This window comes from Callorhinus ursinus, unplaced genomic scaffold (assembly GCF_003265705.2).
Source record: "Callorhinus ursinus isolate GAN/ISIS: 27379988/994484 unplaced genomic scaffold, GSC_fseal_2.0 scaffold4, whole genome shotgun sequence".
NCBI lineage: Eukaryota > Metazoa > Chordata > Mammalia > Carnivora > Otariidae > Callorhinus > Callorhinus ursinus.
In genome coordinates, this window is record NW_027397066.1 from 126,362,255 (window position 1) to 126,379,039 (window position 16,785).

The 16,785-nt window shown below is 34.0% G+C and overlaps 1 protein-coding gene across 4 annotated transcripts in view; it reads right to left on the bottom strand.

The window, feature by feature from the left end:
• LRBA (LPS responsive beige-like anchor protein) overlaps positions 1 to 16,785 on the bottom strand; it is a 742,782-nt gene that overhangs the window by 412,126 nt on the left and 313,871 nt on the right. For all 4 annotated transcript variants that reach the window (XM_073892352.1, XM_025874296.2, XM_073892351.1 and 1 more), the window contains one exon: positions 16,453 to 16,561. In XM_073892352.1, the coding sequence (XP_073748453.1) occupies positions 16,453 to 16,561 (109 nt within the window). The remainder of the gene's footprint in view (positions 1 to 16,452; positions 16,562 to 16,785) is intronic.

Here is a 16,785-nt window from a genome sequence, read left to right on the forward strand (position 1 = left end):
ATCACCCTTGGAGAAATATCTATTCAAATCCTCTCTGTATTTTTAAATCATGTTATATTTTTTGATCTATCGATTTAGCAATGTTATAACTATTTGACAATCAGCAGTTCTCATTCACACTGTCCACATATTTTTGAAACTGGTGACAGGTACATATGTAAATAATGTATACAGCTTCTCTGGTGGTTCTTCATCTTCTTTATATCTTCTGCATAACAGTATATAGATGCAGCATGAGACATTCCTTATTCCATTAGCCCTGACTGCTTTGTTGAGCCAGGTGTCAACACACACATTGGGAGGTGCCATCCTTAACAGCAAATTTCTGGATATCTTTGAGTGCCCCAAGCGACATGCTTCTTGAAGGCCAGCCACGCCATGGATTTGCTTGTGAATACCGATTTGTGTATTCTCTGGTCACTACCTCACTAGTGGCAGAACAGCCCTTCTTGCCACCCTTCTTTGCAAAAGCCATTCTTGGGCCCAGACTGACAGGGAAGAGGGTGAGGTATACTGGGAGAAGGAGCAGAGCAAGGCAAGTACAATTTCCATGTTGCCTGGAGGCAGGAGGAGGGAGGTCACTCGTTATTGCTGAAATGTAAAAGTCATTTATATATTCCAGACATTAAACCCTTATTAGATATAAGATTTGCAAATACGTTCTTCCATTCTGTGGGTTGACTGTTCTCTTCCTTCACAGTATATTTAAAATCCCAAACACTGTTAATTTTGATAAAGACCAATATATATTTTTTTCTTTGGTTGTGATTATCAGTTTTAAAGATTAGAAGACTGGAAGAATTTGACTTTGACAAGGAATCTGAGCATGGGCAGGCAATATGTAATTCAGGTTTGGAACATCTAAATTACTTTTTTATCTTTAAGACCTAACTGTGGTAAGCAATCTATCTCTTTTTCACCCAAAATTGTCATCATTTAAAAAAATATATATATTTTTAAAGAAAAAAATAGATGTTAGTAAAAGAATAAAAATACCAGAATAGAAACTGTGTTACTTCTCCAGTGATATTCTAAACTTTGACACTATCCATGCATTAGTTACAACCAAAAGACAATTATGAATCTTATATTTTAAAAATCAAATTAATAACAGATATTTTAATGAATTCTCAATCTCCGCAAACTGGATCTGCCACAATTTCCTGGATTTTCATTAACTTTTGGACATCATGACATTTTGCAGTATTTTTCTCTTATACTTACGATAGTGATATTTCCAATGATACAACTGTTTTGTGCAAAATTATTTACATAAAAAATTCTAAATACAAATTAACAATAGGTCTCATTTCAAAGAGCTTTCCAAAAGAATGTAATCCAGTAATAATGTCACAAAGAACATGACCACTCAATTTTCCTACTAACTTGCTAGCATACCAGGTATAAAAAGAACAGTTTTTTTCACTTTAATTTGCATTTTCCATTATTGACAAGTGGTACTCTCTTTCCAGTCTCCTTCTTTCCTTTATTTATATTTTTATATATTTAAACATTATTACTTTATACTTCAAAATTTTTTCTAACCTTATTTTCAGTTTTACTGCTTGTTATGTTGGTTATACAAATGTCTACAATGATGAATTTATAAATCTATTCCTCTTAGAAAATCCAGAAAATCACCTACAAAAATCTCAAAAATCTCTTTTACTGTGTTTTTTTTCCCATTTTTTCATTTTATTTTATTACGTTACGTTAGTCACCATATAATACATTAGTTTTATTATGTTAATCACCATACATCATTAGTTTTTGATGCAGTGTTCCATGATTCATTGTTTTCGTATACACCCAGTGCTCCATGAAGTAGATGCCCCCCTTAATACCCATCACCGGGCTAACCCATCCCCCAACACCCCTCCCCTCTAGAACCCTCAGGTTGTTTCTCAGAGTCTATCGTCTCTCATGGCTCATCTCTCCCTCCGATTTCCCCCCCTTCATTTTTCCCTTCCTTCTCCTAATGTCCTCCACGCTATTCCTGATGTTCCACAAATAAGTGAAACCATATGATAATTGACTTTCTCACTTGATTTATTTCACTTAGCGTAATCTCCTCCAGTCCCACCCATGTTGATGTAAAAGTTGAGTATTCATGCTTTCTGAGGGCTGAATAATATTCCACTGTATAGAGGGACCACTTCTTGTTTATCCATTCATCTGCTGAAGAGCATCTCAGCTCCTCCCACAGTTTGGCTATTGTGGACATTGCTGCTGTGAACAGTGGGGTGCATATGGCCCTTCTTTTCACTACATCTGTGTCTTTGGAGTAAATACCCAGTACTGCAATTGCTGGGTCATAGGGTAGCTCTATTTTTAATTTTTTTGAGGAATCTCCATACTGTTGTCTAAACTGGCTGTACCAGCTTGCATTCCCACCAACAGTGTAAGAGAGTTCCCCTTTCTCCACAACCTCTCCAACATTTGTTGTTTCTTGCCTTGTCAACTGTCGCCATTCTGTGTAACATGGTAGCTCAATGTGGTTTTGATTTGAATTTCCCTGATGGTCAATGATGATGAACATTTTTTCATGTGTCTGTTAGCCATTTGTATGTCTTCTTTAGAGAAGTGTCTGTTCAGGTCTTCTGCCCGTTTTTTGAGTTGATTATTTGTTTTTTGGGTAGAGTTTGAGAAGTTCTTTATAGATCTTAGAAATCAGCACTTTGTCTGTAGTGTCATTTGCAAATATCTTCTCCCATTCTGTGGGTTTCCTTTTTGTTTTGTTGACTGTTTTCTTTGTTGTGCAGAAGATTTTTATCTTGATGAAGTCCCAAAAGTTCATTTTTGCTTTTGTTTCACTAGCCTTTGGACATGTATCTAGAAAGAAGTTGCTGTGGCCGATGTCGAAGAGCTTACTGCCTACGTTCTCCTCTAGGATTTTGATGGATTGCTGTTTCACATCGTCTTTCATCCATTTTGAGTTTATCTTTGTGTATGGTGTTAGAAAATGGTCGCATTTCATTCTTCTGTATATAGCTGTCCAATTTTCTCAACACCATTTATTGAAGAGACTTTTTTCCATTGCATATTTTTTCCTGCTTGCTGAAGATTATTTGACCATAGAGTTGAGGGTCCATATCTGGGCTCTCTATTCTGTTCCACTGGTCTATATGTCTGTTTTTGTGCCAGTACCACGCTGTCTTGGTGATCACATCTTTGTAATATAGCTTGAAATCGGGCAACGTCATGCCCCCAGCCTTGTTTTTCTTTTTCAACATTTCCTTGGCGATTAGGGGTCTTTTCTGATTCCATACAAATTTTAGGATTGTTTGTTCCAGCACTTCGAAAAATATCTTTGGAACTTTGATCGGGATGGCGTTGAAGGTATAGATTGCTCTGGGTAGCATAGACATTTTAACAATGTTTACTCTTCCGATCCATGAACATGGAATGTTTTTCATTTTTTTGTGTCTTCAATTTCTTTCATGAGTGTTCTCTAGTTCCTAGAGTATAGATCTTTTACCTCTTTGGTTAGCTTTATTCCGAGGTATCTTATGGTTTTTGGTGCTATTGTAAATGGAATCGTTTCTCTCATTTCTCTTTCTACAGTTGCATTGTTAGTGTATAAGAAAGCAACTGATTTCTGTGCATTGATTTTGTACCCTGCAACACTGCTGAATTGCTCTATGAATTCTAGTGATTTGGGGGTGGAGTCTTTGGGGTTTTCCACATAAAGTATAATGTTATCTGCGAAGAGAGTTTGACTTCTTCTTTGCCAATTTGAATACCTTCTATTTCTTTTTGTTGTCTGACTGCTGTTGCCAGGACTTCTAGTACTACAATAGTGGTGAGAGTGGGCATCCTTGACGTGTTCCTGATCTTAAGGGAAAGGCTCTTAGCTTTTCCCCATTGAGGATGATATTCACTGTGGGTTTTTCATAGAAGGATTTTATGAACTTGAGGAATGTTCCCTCTATCCCTATACTCTGAAGAGTTTTAATTAAGAAAGGATACTGTATTTTGTCAAATGCTTTTTCTGCGTCAACTGAGAGGACCACACCATTCTTCTCTCTCCTCTTATTAATGTGTTCTATCACATTGATTTGTGAATGTTGAACCACCCCTGCATCCCGGGGATAAATCTCACAATGTATTGTTGGATCCTATTAACTAGGATTTTGTTGAGGATTTTGGAATCCATATTCATCAGGGATATCGGTCTGAAATTCTCCTTTTTGATGGGTTCTTTGCCTGGTTTGGGGATTAAGGTAATGCTGGCCTCCTAGAATCAGTCTGGAAGCTTTCCTTCTGTTTCTATTTTTTGAAACAACTTCAGGAGAATAGGTATTATTTCTTCTTTGAATGTTTGGTAGAATTCCCCAGGGAATCCATCAGGCCCTGGACTCTTGTTATACTGTGTTCTACTGCCAGATCCCTAACACAATTTAATTTTCATAGAGCTAATCATGCATTACTGAACATCTTAAAGAAGACCCTAGTATATTTATCATTTCAAATGGGTCAGATATCATTTCCGAGTCCTTTAAAAATCCCCAATGGAAATTTTACCATGATTATACATCAGAGTACTGTAGTTTAATTAATTAACTACAAAAAAGCTTTAAATATAACTTAAAATCACATTACAGCAATAACAAATGCTCGATAAATTTCAAAGTTAGAAACTCTACATACCATACTACCTGCTCCTAATGCAGTGAAATAAGAATACCAAATTTGAAAAACCAAAAAAGGACAATCCTCTTGGATATTAAAGAACCACTGAACCAAAAACTATACTATTTACAAACTAACAATAATTAGAATGTCATGTGAAAACAATAGGATGAGATCACTGCTGTCCTCAGAATTACAATCATCTTAAAAAGGAGTGAAACTAAGCATTTAAATTAACAAAAAGGGGGGGACCCAAAATGAATGCAAAAGAGAAAAATATAGTTACCAAAACATGCTAATGCATTAGAAAAGTCAACATCAATAAATATGTCCAACTCTTGGCTATTTGAAAACATTTTTTAAAAATAATCTATATATATTTTATAACATCAGTATATATAAAAAGGAAAGCAACATCACTTATGAATAATTACAAAAATCATTTTAAATGTAAGAATTTGTTTTGTTTAAAAAAATGCTCAATCTGGTAGGATTTACCCATGTAATATAAGAGAATCTAAAAATATTTATTAACATACAGCATTATTATAGATTTCCTAGTAAAAAAATATAACCTTAATAAACTAAGAAAATTCAGTAGCCACTTATAGACATAAATATCAACAAAATAAAGAGTACAAAATTATAACTGTAGCACTTTTCATAATTCAATGAGACTAGGAAAAACATAAATGCTTAATTATGGAACCTAGCATTATAATAATAATTATACACAGAGAGATATCCAAAAATTACAATTACTGTATAAAATAAAGAAAAACAAATGAGGGCACTCAGTATATACTGACAATGCTGATACAGTTTTAAGTTAAGAAGGAACAGCAGATGCAAGAAAACAGTATGTATAACATGCATTCATTACTGTAACTTATGCATATTTGTATTCTCTGTATTGAATATCTCTGGGGAAAAAAGCCAAAATGCAAAATCTGAAAATACAGATTCCCACAAGAAAAGGCTGCAATGAAATTTTTCCTGTAACCTCTTTTGTGTGGTTAGAAATATGAATATATTTGCAATTTTTTTAATGTTAAAAAAAAACTCACAGGGATGTTGGCCTCTTAAACAATACACCAGTTTCAAGAATCTATTGCCCCACTCCTAACAATGACAAAATGCAAAGATATAAAAATGAACTAAATTCCAGAAAGTAATTATCCTTTTGTAGGAGAGAAGAGACTCCCTATTTTTTATCCCTAGAAGAGCTACAACTTGAATGACCCTTGAAAACATTATGCTAACAAAGGACAGTAACAAAACACCACATATTACATGATACTACAATTTCAATTATATGAAAAGCCAAAGCTGTAAAGACAGAAAGCAGATGAGTAACTGTCTAAATCTGGAGAAAATAGAGAGTGACTGATAATAGGTAGAGGGTTTGTTTTTAGGATAATAAAAATTGTGATGATTGGGAGGAGAGCAAGATGGCGGAGGACTAGGAGACCTAAATTTCGCATGGTCCCAGGAATTCAGTTTGATAATTATCAAACCATTCAGAACACCTACAAACTCAACAGGAGATCGAAGAAAAGAATAGCAGCAATCCTATGAACAGAAAAGTGACAACTTTCTGGAAGATAGGATGTGCGGAGAAGTGAATCTGAGGCGATATACGATATACGGGCCGACTGCGGTGGGGAGGGAGCCTCCGTCAGCTGGCTACTGACAAGTGATAGAGCAGTGAACACAAAATCGGAACTTTTAGAAGTCTGCTCCGCTGATGGACGTAACTCTAGTGGCCAAAGACTCCACCTCAAAACTTCCAGAACTCATACAAGAATTCAGTAAAGTAGCAGGATATAAAATCAATGCACAGAAATCAGTGGCATTTCTATATACCAACAAGACAGAAGAAGGAGAAATTAAGGAGTAGATCCCATTTACAATTGCACCCAATATCAGAAGATACCTAGGAATAAATCTAACCAAAGAGGCAAAGGATCTGTACTCGGAAAACTATAGAACACACATGAAAGAAATTGAGGAAGATACAAAGAAATGGAAAAACATTCCATGCTCTTCGATTGGAAGAAAAAATATTCTGGAAATGTCTATGCTACCTAGAGCAATCCATACATTCAATGCAATCCCTATCAAAACACCATTAACTTTTTTCAAGGAAATGGAACAAGTAATCCTAAAATCTGAATGGACCAGAAAAGACCCTGAACAGCCAGAGGAATGTTGAAAAAGAAAAGCAAAGCTGGTGGCATCACAATTCCGTACTTCTGGCTCTATTACAAACCTGTCACCATCAAGACAGTATGGTACTGGCACATAAACAGACACACAGATCAATGGAACAGAATAGAGAGCCCAGAAATGGACCCTCAACTCTACAGTCAACTAATCTTCGACAAACCAGGAAAGAATGTCCAATGGAAAAAAGACAGTCTCTTCAACAAATGGTGTTGGAAAAATTGGACAGCCACATGCAGAAGAATGAAACTGGACCATTTCCCTACACCACACACAAAAATAGAATCAAAATGGATGAAAGAGCTCAATGTGAGACAGGAATCCATCAAAATCCTAGAGGAGAACACGGGCAGCAACCTCCTTGACCTCAGCCGCAGCAACTTCTTCCTAAAAACATTGCCAAAGGCAAGGGAAGCAAGGGCAAAAATGAACTATTGGGACTTCATCAAGATAAAAAGCTTTTGCACAGCAAAGGAAACAGTCAACAAAACCAAAAGGCAACCGACAGAATGGGAGAAGATATTTGCAAATGACATATCAGATAAAGCACTAGTATCCAAAATCTATAAAGAACTTACTAAACTCAACACCCAAAGAACAAATAATCTAATCAAAAAAAGGGCGGAGGTATTGAACAGACATTTTTCCAAAGAAGACATCCAAATGGCTAACAGACACATGAAAGAGTGCTCAACATCGCTCGGGACCAGGGAAATCCAAATCAAAACCTCAATGAGATACCACCTCACACCTGTCAGGATGGCTAAAATTAACAAGTCAGGAAATGACAGATATTGGTGAGGATGCAGAGAAAGGGGAGCCCTCCTACACTGTGGGTGGGAATGCAAGCTGGTGCAGCCACTCTGAAAAACAGTGTGGAGGTTCTTTAAAAGTTGAAAATAGAACTACCCTATGTAGTGATCAGAAGGTGCACGTGCACCTCAATGTTTATAGCAGCAATATCCACAATAGCCAAATTATGAAAAGAGCCTAGATGTCCATCGACGGGTGAATGGATAAAGAAGATGTGGTATAGATATACAATGGAATATTATGCAGCCATCAAAAAAATGAAATCTTGCCATTTGCAACAACATGGATGGAACTAGAGGATATTATGCTAAGTGAAATAAGTCAATCAGAGAAAGATAAGTATCATATGATCTCACTGATATGAGGATTTTGAGAAACAAGACAGAGGATCATACGGAAAGGGAGGGAAAAATGAAACAAGATGAAACCAGAGAGGGAAATAAACCATAAGAGACTCTTAATCTCAGGAAACAAACTGAGGGTTGCTGGAGGGAAGGGCGGTGTGAGGGATGGGGTGGCTGGGTGATGGACACTGGGGAGGGTATGTACTAAGGTGAGTGCTGTGAATTATGTAAGATTGATGAATCACAGACCTGTACCCCTGAAACAAATAATACATTATGTGTTAATAAAAAAAATTTTTAAATTTGTGATAATTGCACAATTCTGAATATACTAAAAGCCAAGGAAATATACATTAAGATAGATATACTGTATGGTATATCAATTATATGTCATTAATTTTTTTTACATTATGTTGTAAAGAACCTTTTACTTTTCTGTAGGATTTTGTTGATCAAAATTAAAAAAAAAAAAAAAAAAACTAAAGACACCTAACAACTAATTATAATTTGCAGCCCTTGAAGGGATGCTTATCAGGACAAGTAGCTGATAATGACATTTTTGCACTAAGAGGCAAATCTGACTATAGACTAGATATTAGAGATATTAGTAAATTATTACTTTTTACAAATGGTAATGATGTAATTACATAGGGAAGTAGTCTCATGTTTTAGAAATTAAACTGAAGTATTAAGTGGTCAATTGTCACAAAGTCTGCAATACGCTTTAATAATAAAAAAACAAGCCTATGTGGCAAAATGTTATAATTGTTAAATCTAAATGATGAGTGTTCATTAATCTTTTACTTCTGTAATATTTAAATTTTCATAATGATAAGTAAAAACACCCAACAAAACAAAACAAAACATTAGCTTAATCACTGTGAAGATCAGTAAGGAAAAAAAAAATGTATGAAACACAAAAGAATCATTTGAAATAAGCCCTAACAAACAACACTGTAATATGATACAAAGAAAGCTTCGCTGACCAAAAGACAAATGATTTTGGAAAAACTGCCTAAAGTACTTGCATAAAATTAGAGTCTTATACAATACAAAGAAAAATATCTCAGATATTTTAAAACTTAAAACTGAGATCTATATCCAAATCCTAGCTTTACCACATATTAGCTATATGACCCAGAACAAATCACTTAACCTCTCTGTTTCAGGTTTCCTTATCTGTAAAAGTTGGATGATGATAATAACAATATTTACCTCAAAAGACTATCATAAGGATTTATTTTATCCTTGGTATGGGCATAAATACGTGATACCATAGAACTGTTTATTAATTTTTAAAATCCTTAAAGTACTTAAACTGGCAAAAAAAAAAAACTTCATTTTATTGAAAAAGTTTGTTCACTAATGTGAAAATATATTTAAATCGTTCATCTAAAAAATGCATAGACTGCTAAATTAAGAATTAATCAAGTCATTTCATGGTCTTTTTTTCATAAAAACATCTGTTTTTATTACTTCAAATAAGCTACCTGGCCACTAATTTGCAGTTTCATTGAAGCTAAGTGAGTGAGTTCTACTGTATGGTACATGAAGAAACTCAGGAACATCAGCCAAAAAGACATTAAGAAATTCTTTTTTTTTTTTTTTTTAAGATTTTATTTATTTATTTGACAGAGACAGAGTTAGCGAGAGCAGGAACACAAGCAGGGGGAGTGGGAGAGGGAGAAGCAGGCTTCCCGCTGGGCAGGGAGCCTGATGTGGGACTCGATCCCTGGACTCTGGGATCATGACCTGAGCCGAAGGCAGCCGCTTAACAACTGAGCCACCCAGGCGCCCAAGACACTAAGAAATTCTTACTGAAGTGGATTTTAACTTCCATACATGCCTAAAAATTAAATTGTTATATGACAATCTTGATTACAAGTTTTACAGATATGTCATGAGTTTAAATAAACTACTTCGATAGACAAATTTTTTAACAAAAATGTTATAAACTGTGTACACCCAATGCATATACTATATTTACAAAGAGGATCCAATGTTTCTCACAACATAATTTTTAATAAACATTCCTTTTATAGCTGTAAGATTAAAAAAGTTAAGATGTACACCTAATCAATGATGTCATGACACTTAAGGAACATCTACATAAATCAAAAACAGAAGATTTTCAAGGATATCCCACTCCAATGATAATCATGCAATGAACTAAAGAGATGTGCATTTCAGATTTACACTGTCACCAATCCCCTGATAATAAATGAAACAAGTCAGCTATTTTACAACCACAAATAGTACATTAAATACATGACAACATCTCTTTTTTGCAGGAGGAAGTAATTAGCAGTAGATAAAGTTCAGATATATCATTAAAGACTGCATAGCATGAATTCAAGACTGCATATAGTTAGCCTTTACAATATAAGCTGTCTAGGAAAAGAATATGCATCCTGTAGAGTATTTTTTAAGATTTCAGAGCAATATAGTTAGAAATACATTAAACATAAGCATGTCTCAATTAATTGGAGTTTTTTTATATAAACAAAGGGAATTATTTTTCTATGAAAATAAAAGACTAGTATATAAAACAAGTTTGGTCCCTTAAATGTGAATCTCATATGGAACAGATGAACAGATATATTTTCCCTATTAAAAATTTAAGTAACAATAAAATTTGTTTAGAAATATTTGGGGTTTTTTTGGTATTTTATTATCATGCTTTATAATATTACTATACAATACTGCAAAGCTCATAGCAAGATGATAAAGATTAAAATGAAAAACTGTACTAGATAAAGCATAAAACTAAATAGCTCAGAATAAAGCTGCTGTGTTTGACAAAGATTAAATCCTATTTACACATTCTATAGAAGTCTAATAAAATCTGAGCCAAATACATAGATTTCAGATTAAGAGATAAAATGCCTAGATCTGGATTCTAGTTGTAACTGTGTTTTTATGCTGTTTTCTCATTCATAAAATGAGATGTAACAGTTCTACCTCAGGGTTTTACTGTAAAGATTAAATTAGTTAAAAACCTACAAAGCACCCATAAAGTTCCTCACACAACGTAAGGACTCATGCATTATGAGCTAGTGTTGTCACCATCATCCCTCACTTGAACTGAGCACATGCACACGTGCACACACACACACACTCTCTCAGTCCACTCACTTTAATCTCTTGCATAACAGTGTTTTAGAAGTATTTTTCCTCTTGTCAATTCCATGTTTTCTCCTTCCTCATTCTCTCTCATTCATACACATAAAAACACATATAACACCATTACCATCATAACTAAAAATTTTTTAAAGGAATGAATTAAAAGAATGAACTACAATCCCAACCCAGAGTCACAAACTAACTTCTCCATAATTAATTAGAAAGGACACTAAGGAATAAGTTCCAGGTTAGAATGGTAGGCTGAAATGGCAATTAAAAACATTTTTTCTTCCTTCAATTCCTAAAAAAATCAGCAAACAAAAAAATTTTTGAACAAAAAAAATGAATAAAAATAACCAAGCAACAAAAGGAACATAACATAAAGCACCAATATTAAATAATTGGTTGCCATGAAAAAAATAAACATACTAGAACTAGAACTAAGGGGGCAGCAGAGTTTAGTTCTTAACCATGTCCCATGTGCCCAAAGCAATAATATTAAGTTGACAAAATTCTGAGAAATTTTCTTAATACCTTCATATATGGAGAGAAACAAACTGGGCACATATTGCTATTCTCTGCATCTTCTAATTGAAGATGCTAAAAAAACCTACAGAGCAAAAATTGATGAAGCAAGGAAGCAAAAATATAGGCCTAATTTCTCAGGACAGAAGTAGACTCAAGATTATTTCCTGAAATGACGAATAATGATTCAAAACCTAAGCACATTTTTCCTTTATGACAATTGTCCACAGCTTCTAATAAGATGGAACAAACATGGCAGAAGATACTTAAAACCCTACAAAAGAAAGCAAAACTAAATTTAATTACTGATGGCTAGAGATCAAAGAAAGCACAAGAAAAAACTGTTAATTATGAAAGACAAAAAGACATATCTGACATAGATTGTGTTGCTAACTAACGAAAAAAGAAAATGAAATTGAAAAACTATTTCAGGAGTACCTGGGTGGCTCAGTCAGTTAAGTGTCTGCCTTCAGCTCAGGTCATGATCTTGGGGTCTTGGGATCAAGCCCCACATCAGACTCCCTGCTCAATGGGGAGTCCGCTCCTCCCTCTCTCTGTGCCCCTCCCCCCACTCATGTTCTCTCTTGCTAGCTCCGCTCTCTCTCTCAAATAAATTTTTAAAAATCTTTAAAAAAAAATATTTCAAATATAATTTCAAGAACTGAAGGAAAAATGTGAATTTGCAGATAATAACAAAAGACCATGTTCCAGGAAAATGTGATAAATGATGTTCAATGCTGAGCCATACTCCTGTTACAGAGATGAAGTTCATGGGAAAATAAAGAAATCTCAGACACAATAGAAGCAAATAATCGATTGAGGGCTAATATCAGACTGGCCTCAAACTTCTCTGAAAGAACATTTAAAGCCAGAAGACAAAGAAGGAATGTCTACAAAATTCTAAAGGAATGCAAGTGTTAGACAAGAATATTAAACTCATCAGGATGTCATTCAGATATAAAGACAGAAGGCAAATGTTCTTAAACATGAAAAAATTTTCAGTGTACAGCACACATGAACCCTTGTGTGGGAAAAAATGATGAAACCTAAGCCAATTAAGAATTGAGTCTAAAGAAGGAGCCTAGGGCCGCCTGGGTGGTTCAGTTGGTTAAGCGTCTGCCTTCAGCTCAGGTCATGATCCCAGGGTCTTGGAATCGAGCCCCACATCGGGGTCTCTGCTCAGTGGGAGCCTGGTTCTCCCTCTGCCTGCTGCTCCCCCTGCTTGTACTCTGTCAAATAAATAAATAAAATCTTTAATAAAAATAAAGAAGGAACCTAAATTAATAAACTATGACTAATAAAAGGGGGGTAATGAATCCATTTAAATATTTTAAATCACTCAAGTACTATCAGTGATTGTAAAACATGAATGTTATATATTTAGACAATATGAAAATTAAAGTATAACTTTAAAAATTGGGAAGTGAAGAGAAAAAAATGAAAAAAAAATAAGAGGACTAACGTTCTCAGCCTTCATAACAGGCTGCAAATTGAAATATGCAATTTAAAATACAATGACATGAATAAAGCTCTTATTTAAAAAAATAAGCCATTGACCATCTAATTTTATAATTTACTGACCTTCTTATTCTTTGAGAAAATACTGGTTTTTGTTTTGTTTTGTCACAGAGACTTTTACTTCTGTTTTTCCTCAGTTTTACCTGTTAGGAGTTTACATACAATGCTGCAATGAAGAGCCTTCTTTGTATATCCGTATATACTCGTACTTTTTATTTCCAAAAGATATATTGACAGAATAGGAATATTGGGTAAATGAGTATTTGTGTGTATCTATATAATTATCAAAATACAAATGGCCAAAATGCCTTATTATAACACTTAAAATGTACATTTCCACTAAAAATATAAAAAAAATACCACTGCCCATCTCCTCTCTCTTCTTCAGGAGTACATCACTGTATTTACTTATCACTCTACTTTATCCCAATCTGAGAATAAAGAAGTGAAAGATCATGATTTCTGAAATTTGCATTTCCTTGAATATTTGTGTTTTTGAGTATCATTCTATATCTTACTGGTTACTTACATTCTTCAGTGAAATTCCTATTCAAATCCTCTGAGTATATGTCTTTGGGTTTTTTGATGTTCTCACAAAAATTATTAATATAGTGAACATATTATCAGTCTCTCCACATTCCATTATGTCTTTACATTTGTTGATATCTTTCCTCAGCTTAATGTTATCTGTAGTAACAGCCATTTACTTTTATAGTTTCTAACAGAAGTGCCTGTCTTGGTTAGAAATTTCCTTCATATGCCTTAGTTCCACCTTTATAGTTTTCTAAATATTTTCCTAAAATATATACTATGTCATCTTTCATCTCTTTTTCCTTATTCCATGGGGAAGAATTTTTTGGATATGCTCTTTTATAGTATTAATTAGTACTGTATATCTGGAAAGGCAAGTACATCTTCAATATTCTTTTTTCATAAATCTTAGGGCTATATAAAAGCATTTATTTTCCCATTTTATCTGGATATTTGGATATCTGAATATATAATTTGGAAGTATTTAATATTTGGACATTTTTAAAGGGATACTTAGGTATCAAATTACTCCACTGTTTTTCTAATGAATGGTATATACTAATGGATATTGTATTGAATTTATTTATGTGAGAAAAATTGACATCTTTGTGACATTAAAACCTCATTTTGACTATAAAGGACATTATGGAGAAAACATGAATAAGGTCTGTAGATTAAATAATAACCAATGTAATATTAGTTACAACCAACGTTAATTTTCTGATTTAATAACTGTGTAAAATGTAGACATTATGGAGAAAACATGAATAAGGTCTGTAGATTAAATAATAACCAATGTAATATTAGTTACAACCAATGTTAATTTTCTGATTTAATAACAGGACTGTACAGAATTAAAACAGAGAACAGGCATAGGAAATTTTCACTGAAGAAATTAAAAAGAGAAGATCGCTATGACTTCAGCTCGCTCTCAAATTCAGAAAAACATAGAAAGAGGGAGAAAAGTAAATATAATAAAACTAAGAATCACAGGATCTAGAAGGGTAAACAAGAGTTCTTGTGTTACTCTTACAACCTTATATAAGTGTCAACTGATTTCTGATTGATTCTGTCTGTCCCCCCTCTCACACATACACACACACACAGAGCAACATATACAATCCAGCATAGAATGACTTTCCAGTAGCTTATATTTTGTTTTGTATTAAGTTTTGTTCCAAACAGCATCTGTGCATTCTTATATCTTTTATAGTTTTGTTCCAAACAGCATCTGTGCATTCTTAGAGAATTTGACCCAAAATAGTATTGTGTTAATTGTAAACAGACTGTATTACTGATTTCCATTCTTAGTGACTACTGCCTGCTAAGACATAAAACAAGTGATATTATTTTCTTGCATATTTATCTTATATCCAATAATTTTACCGAAGTCCCTATTAATTCTGGTAGAAAAATGTTCAAGAATCTCTTAGATTCTCCTACCCCATAGCATTAGAAATCTAAAATTATTATTATTTCTTATTTTCTAGCATGTACATTAACTATATCTTACCTTTACAAAAACATCAAAAAATGTTATATAATGGCGATAGTAGGGATCACTCTTCTTTTTCTGATTTTAAGAAAAATGGCTTTCACCATTTAAAAGGATGTTTAGTAAAGTCTTTATCATATTCAAACTATTACATACATTAGGCTGGTTGCTAAAATTTATCATATGCTTCTTTCTACATTTATTGATATCTTCACATGATTTTTCTATTTTTAATTTGTTGATATAATTTATTTTGTAGGTAAATGTCTTAACATTAAACCATCTTTGGATTCCATGAGTAAATTCTAAGTGGACACACTATATAATTCTTTCATTGTGTTGTTAAATTGTTGGTTCAAGTTTTACTTGTACCCATATTCTTAAATGAAATTGGTCCTCTAGAGCTTACTTTTCCAGTATCTTTTTCATGTTGTGACAGCTGTATAAAATGTCCTGGGAGTGCATCTTTTTTAATGCACTGGAAGAATATCAGCAACATTTGAATTATCTGCTTTTAACATTTTCTAAAGAACCCAGATGGTACTTTTTAATTTTTTTTTCTAATTCCTAGGAAATGTTCTTGTCAAATTTTCTACTTCACTTCAGGTGTGAATATTGATAATTTATATACCCACAGCACCACTAATTTCCTCTGTGAATTCATATTCATTACACATGTTCATACACAACTGCCAAGATAAGCAGTGGTCCCATGATGGGTCTTGTCACTTGCTCCCCCTGTGAGGACTCAAAAAGAAAGCTGTGTGCTCCCTCATTTCCTCAGCTACAAATATTAGCATGGTCTCATACCTCAAAGGTAAGGAAACTTCATGCCTCTGTGTTTCAGCTTCTCCCTAGAACCTGGAAGATCTTGTCTCTACAAAGCAATTTTCATTTCTGCTTGGTTGTCATTTCTGGTTAATTAGCTCTGCCTTTCCCAGAGAGGGCAGAAGTCCTTCATTAACTCACATTATAGGAAAACTACCAGAGCCAAACCCACTTACATGGTTAAGATCAGGTCAACCAAACACAGAAGCTGCCATGAGCAACTTGTAGATAAAATGGAGTTGATAAGAGAGAGCTACAGAGACATGTACTATCTTCCCAGAATCCCCCATGACTCTCAAAAATTCATATTTAATTTTTTGACGATATATGTTTGCTTAGACCATTTTACCTATGCAGTTTCCCACAATTACCATTAAAAATGGCAATTTCCTCACACCTACCACATGTTTAACCTACCTCAAATTCTGCATGTCTGTGAATATCCTCTGCTCGTTGCCTGCTCAGGATAAATTCAGCTTCATTTGCTACTCTTACTAGATGATCCTTCATTGTTTGGCTAAGCAACCTATAAAGAGATGAATACTGTCAAATAAATAAATGTATACACATACAACATATATAATTAATCAATGCTCAAAGCCAGTGTATCTTGTTATTTGGGGCAGGAAAGGATGTTTACTCTCCTGTCATCATACCCAATGAAGTGTCATTATGTCACACTAAATAATTAAAAGGATATAATAGCAAAAAATTATCCTTCTGGCAATAGCAGAATAGCTTTTATCCAAC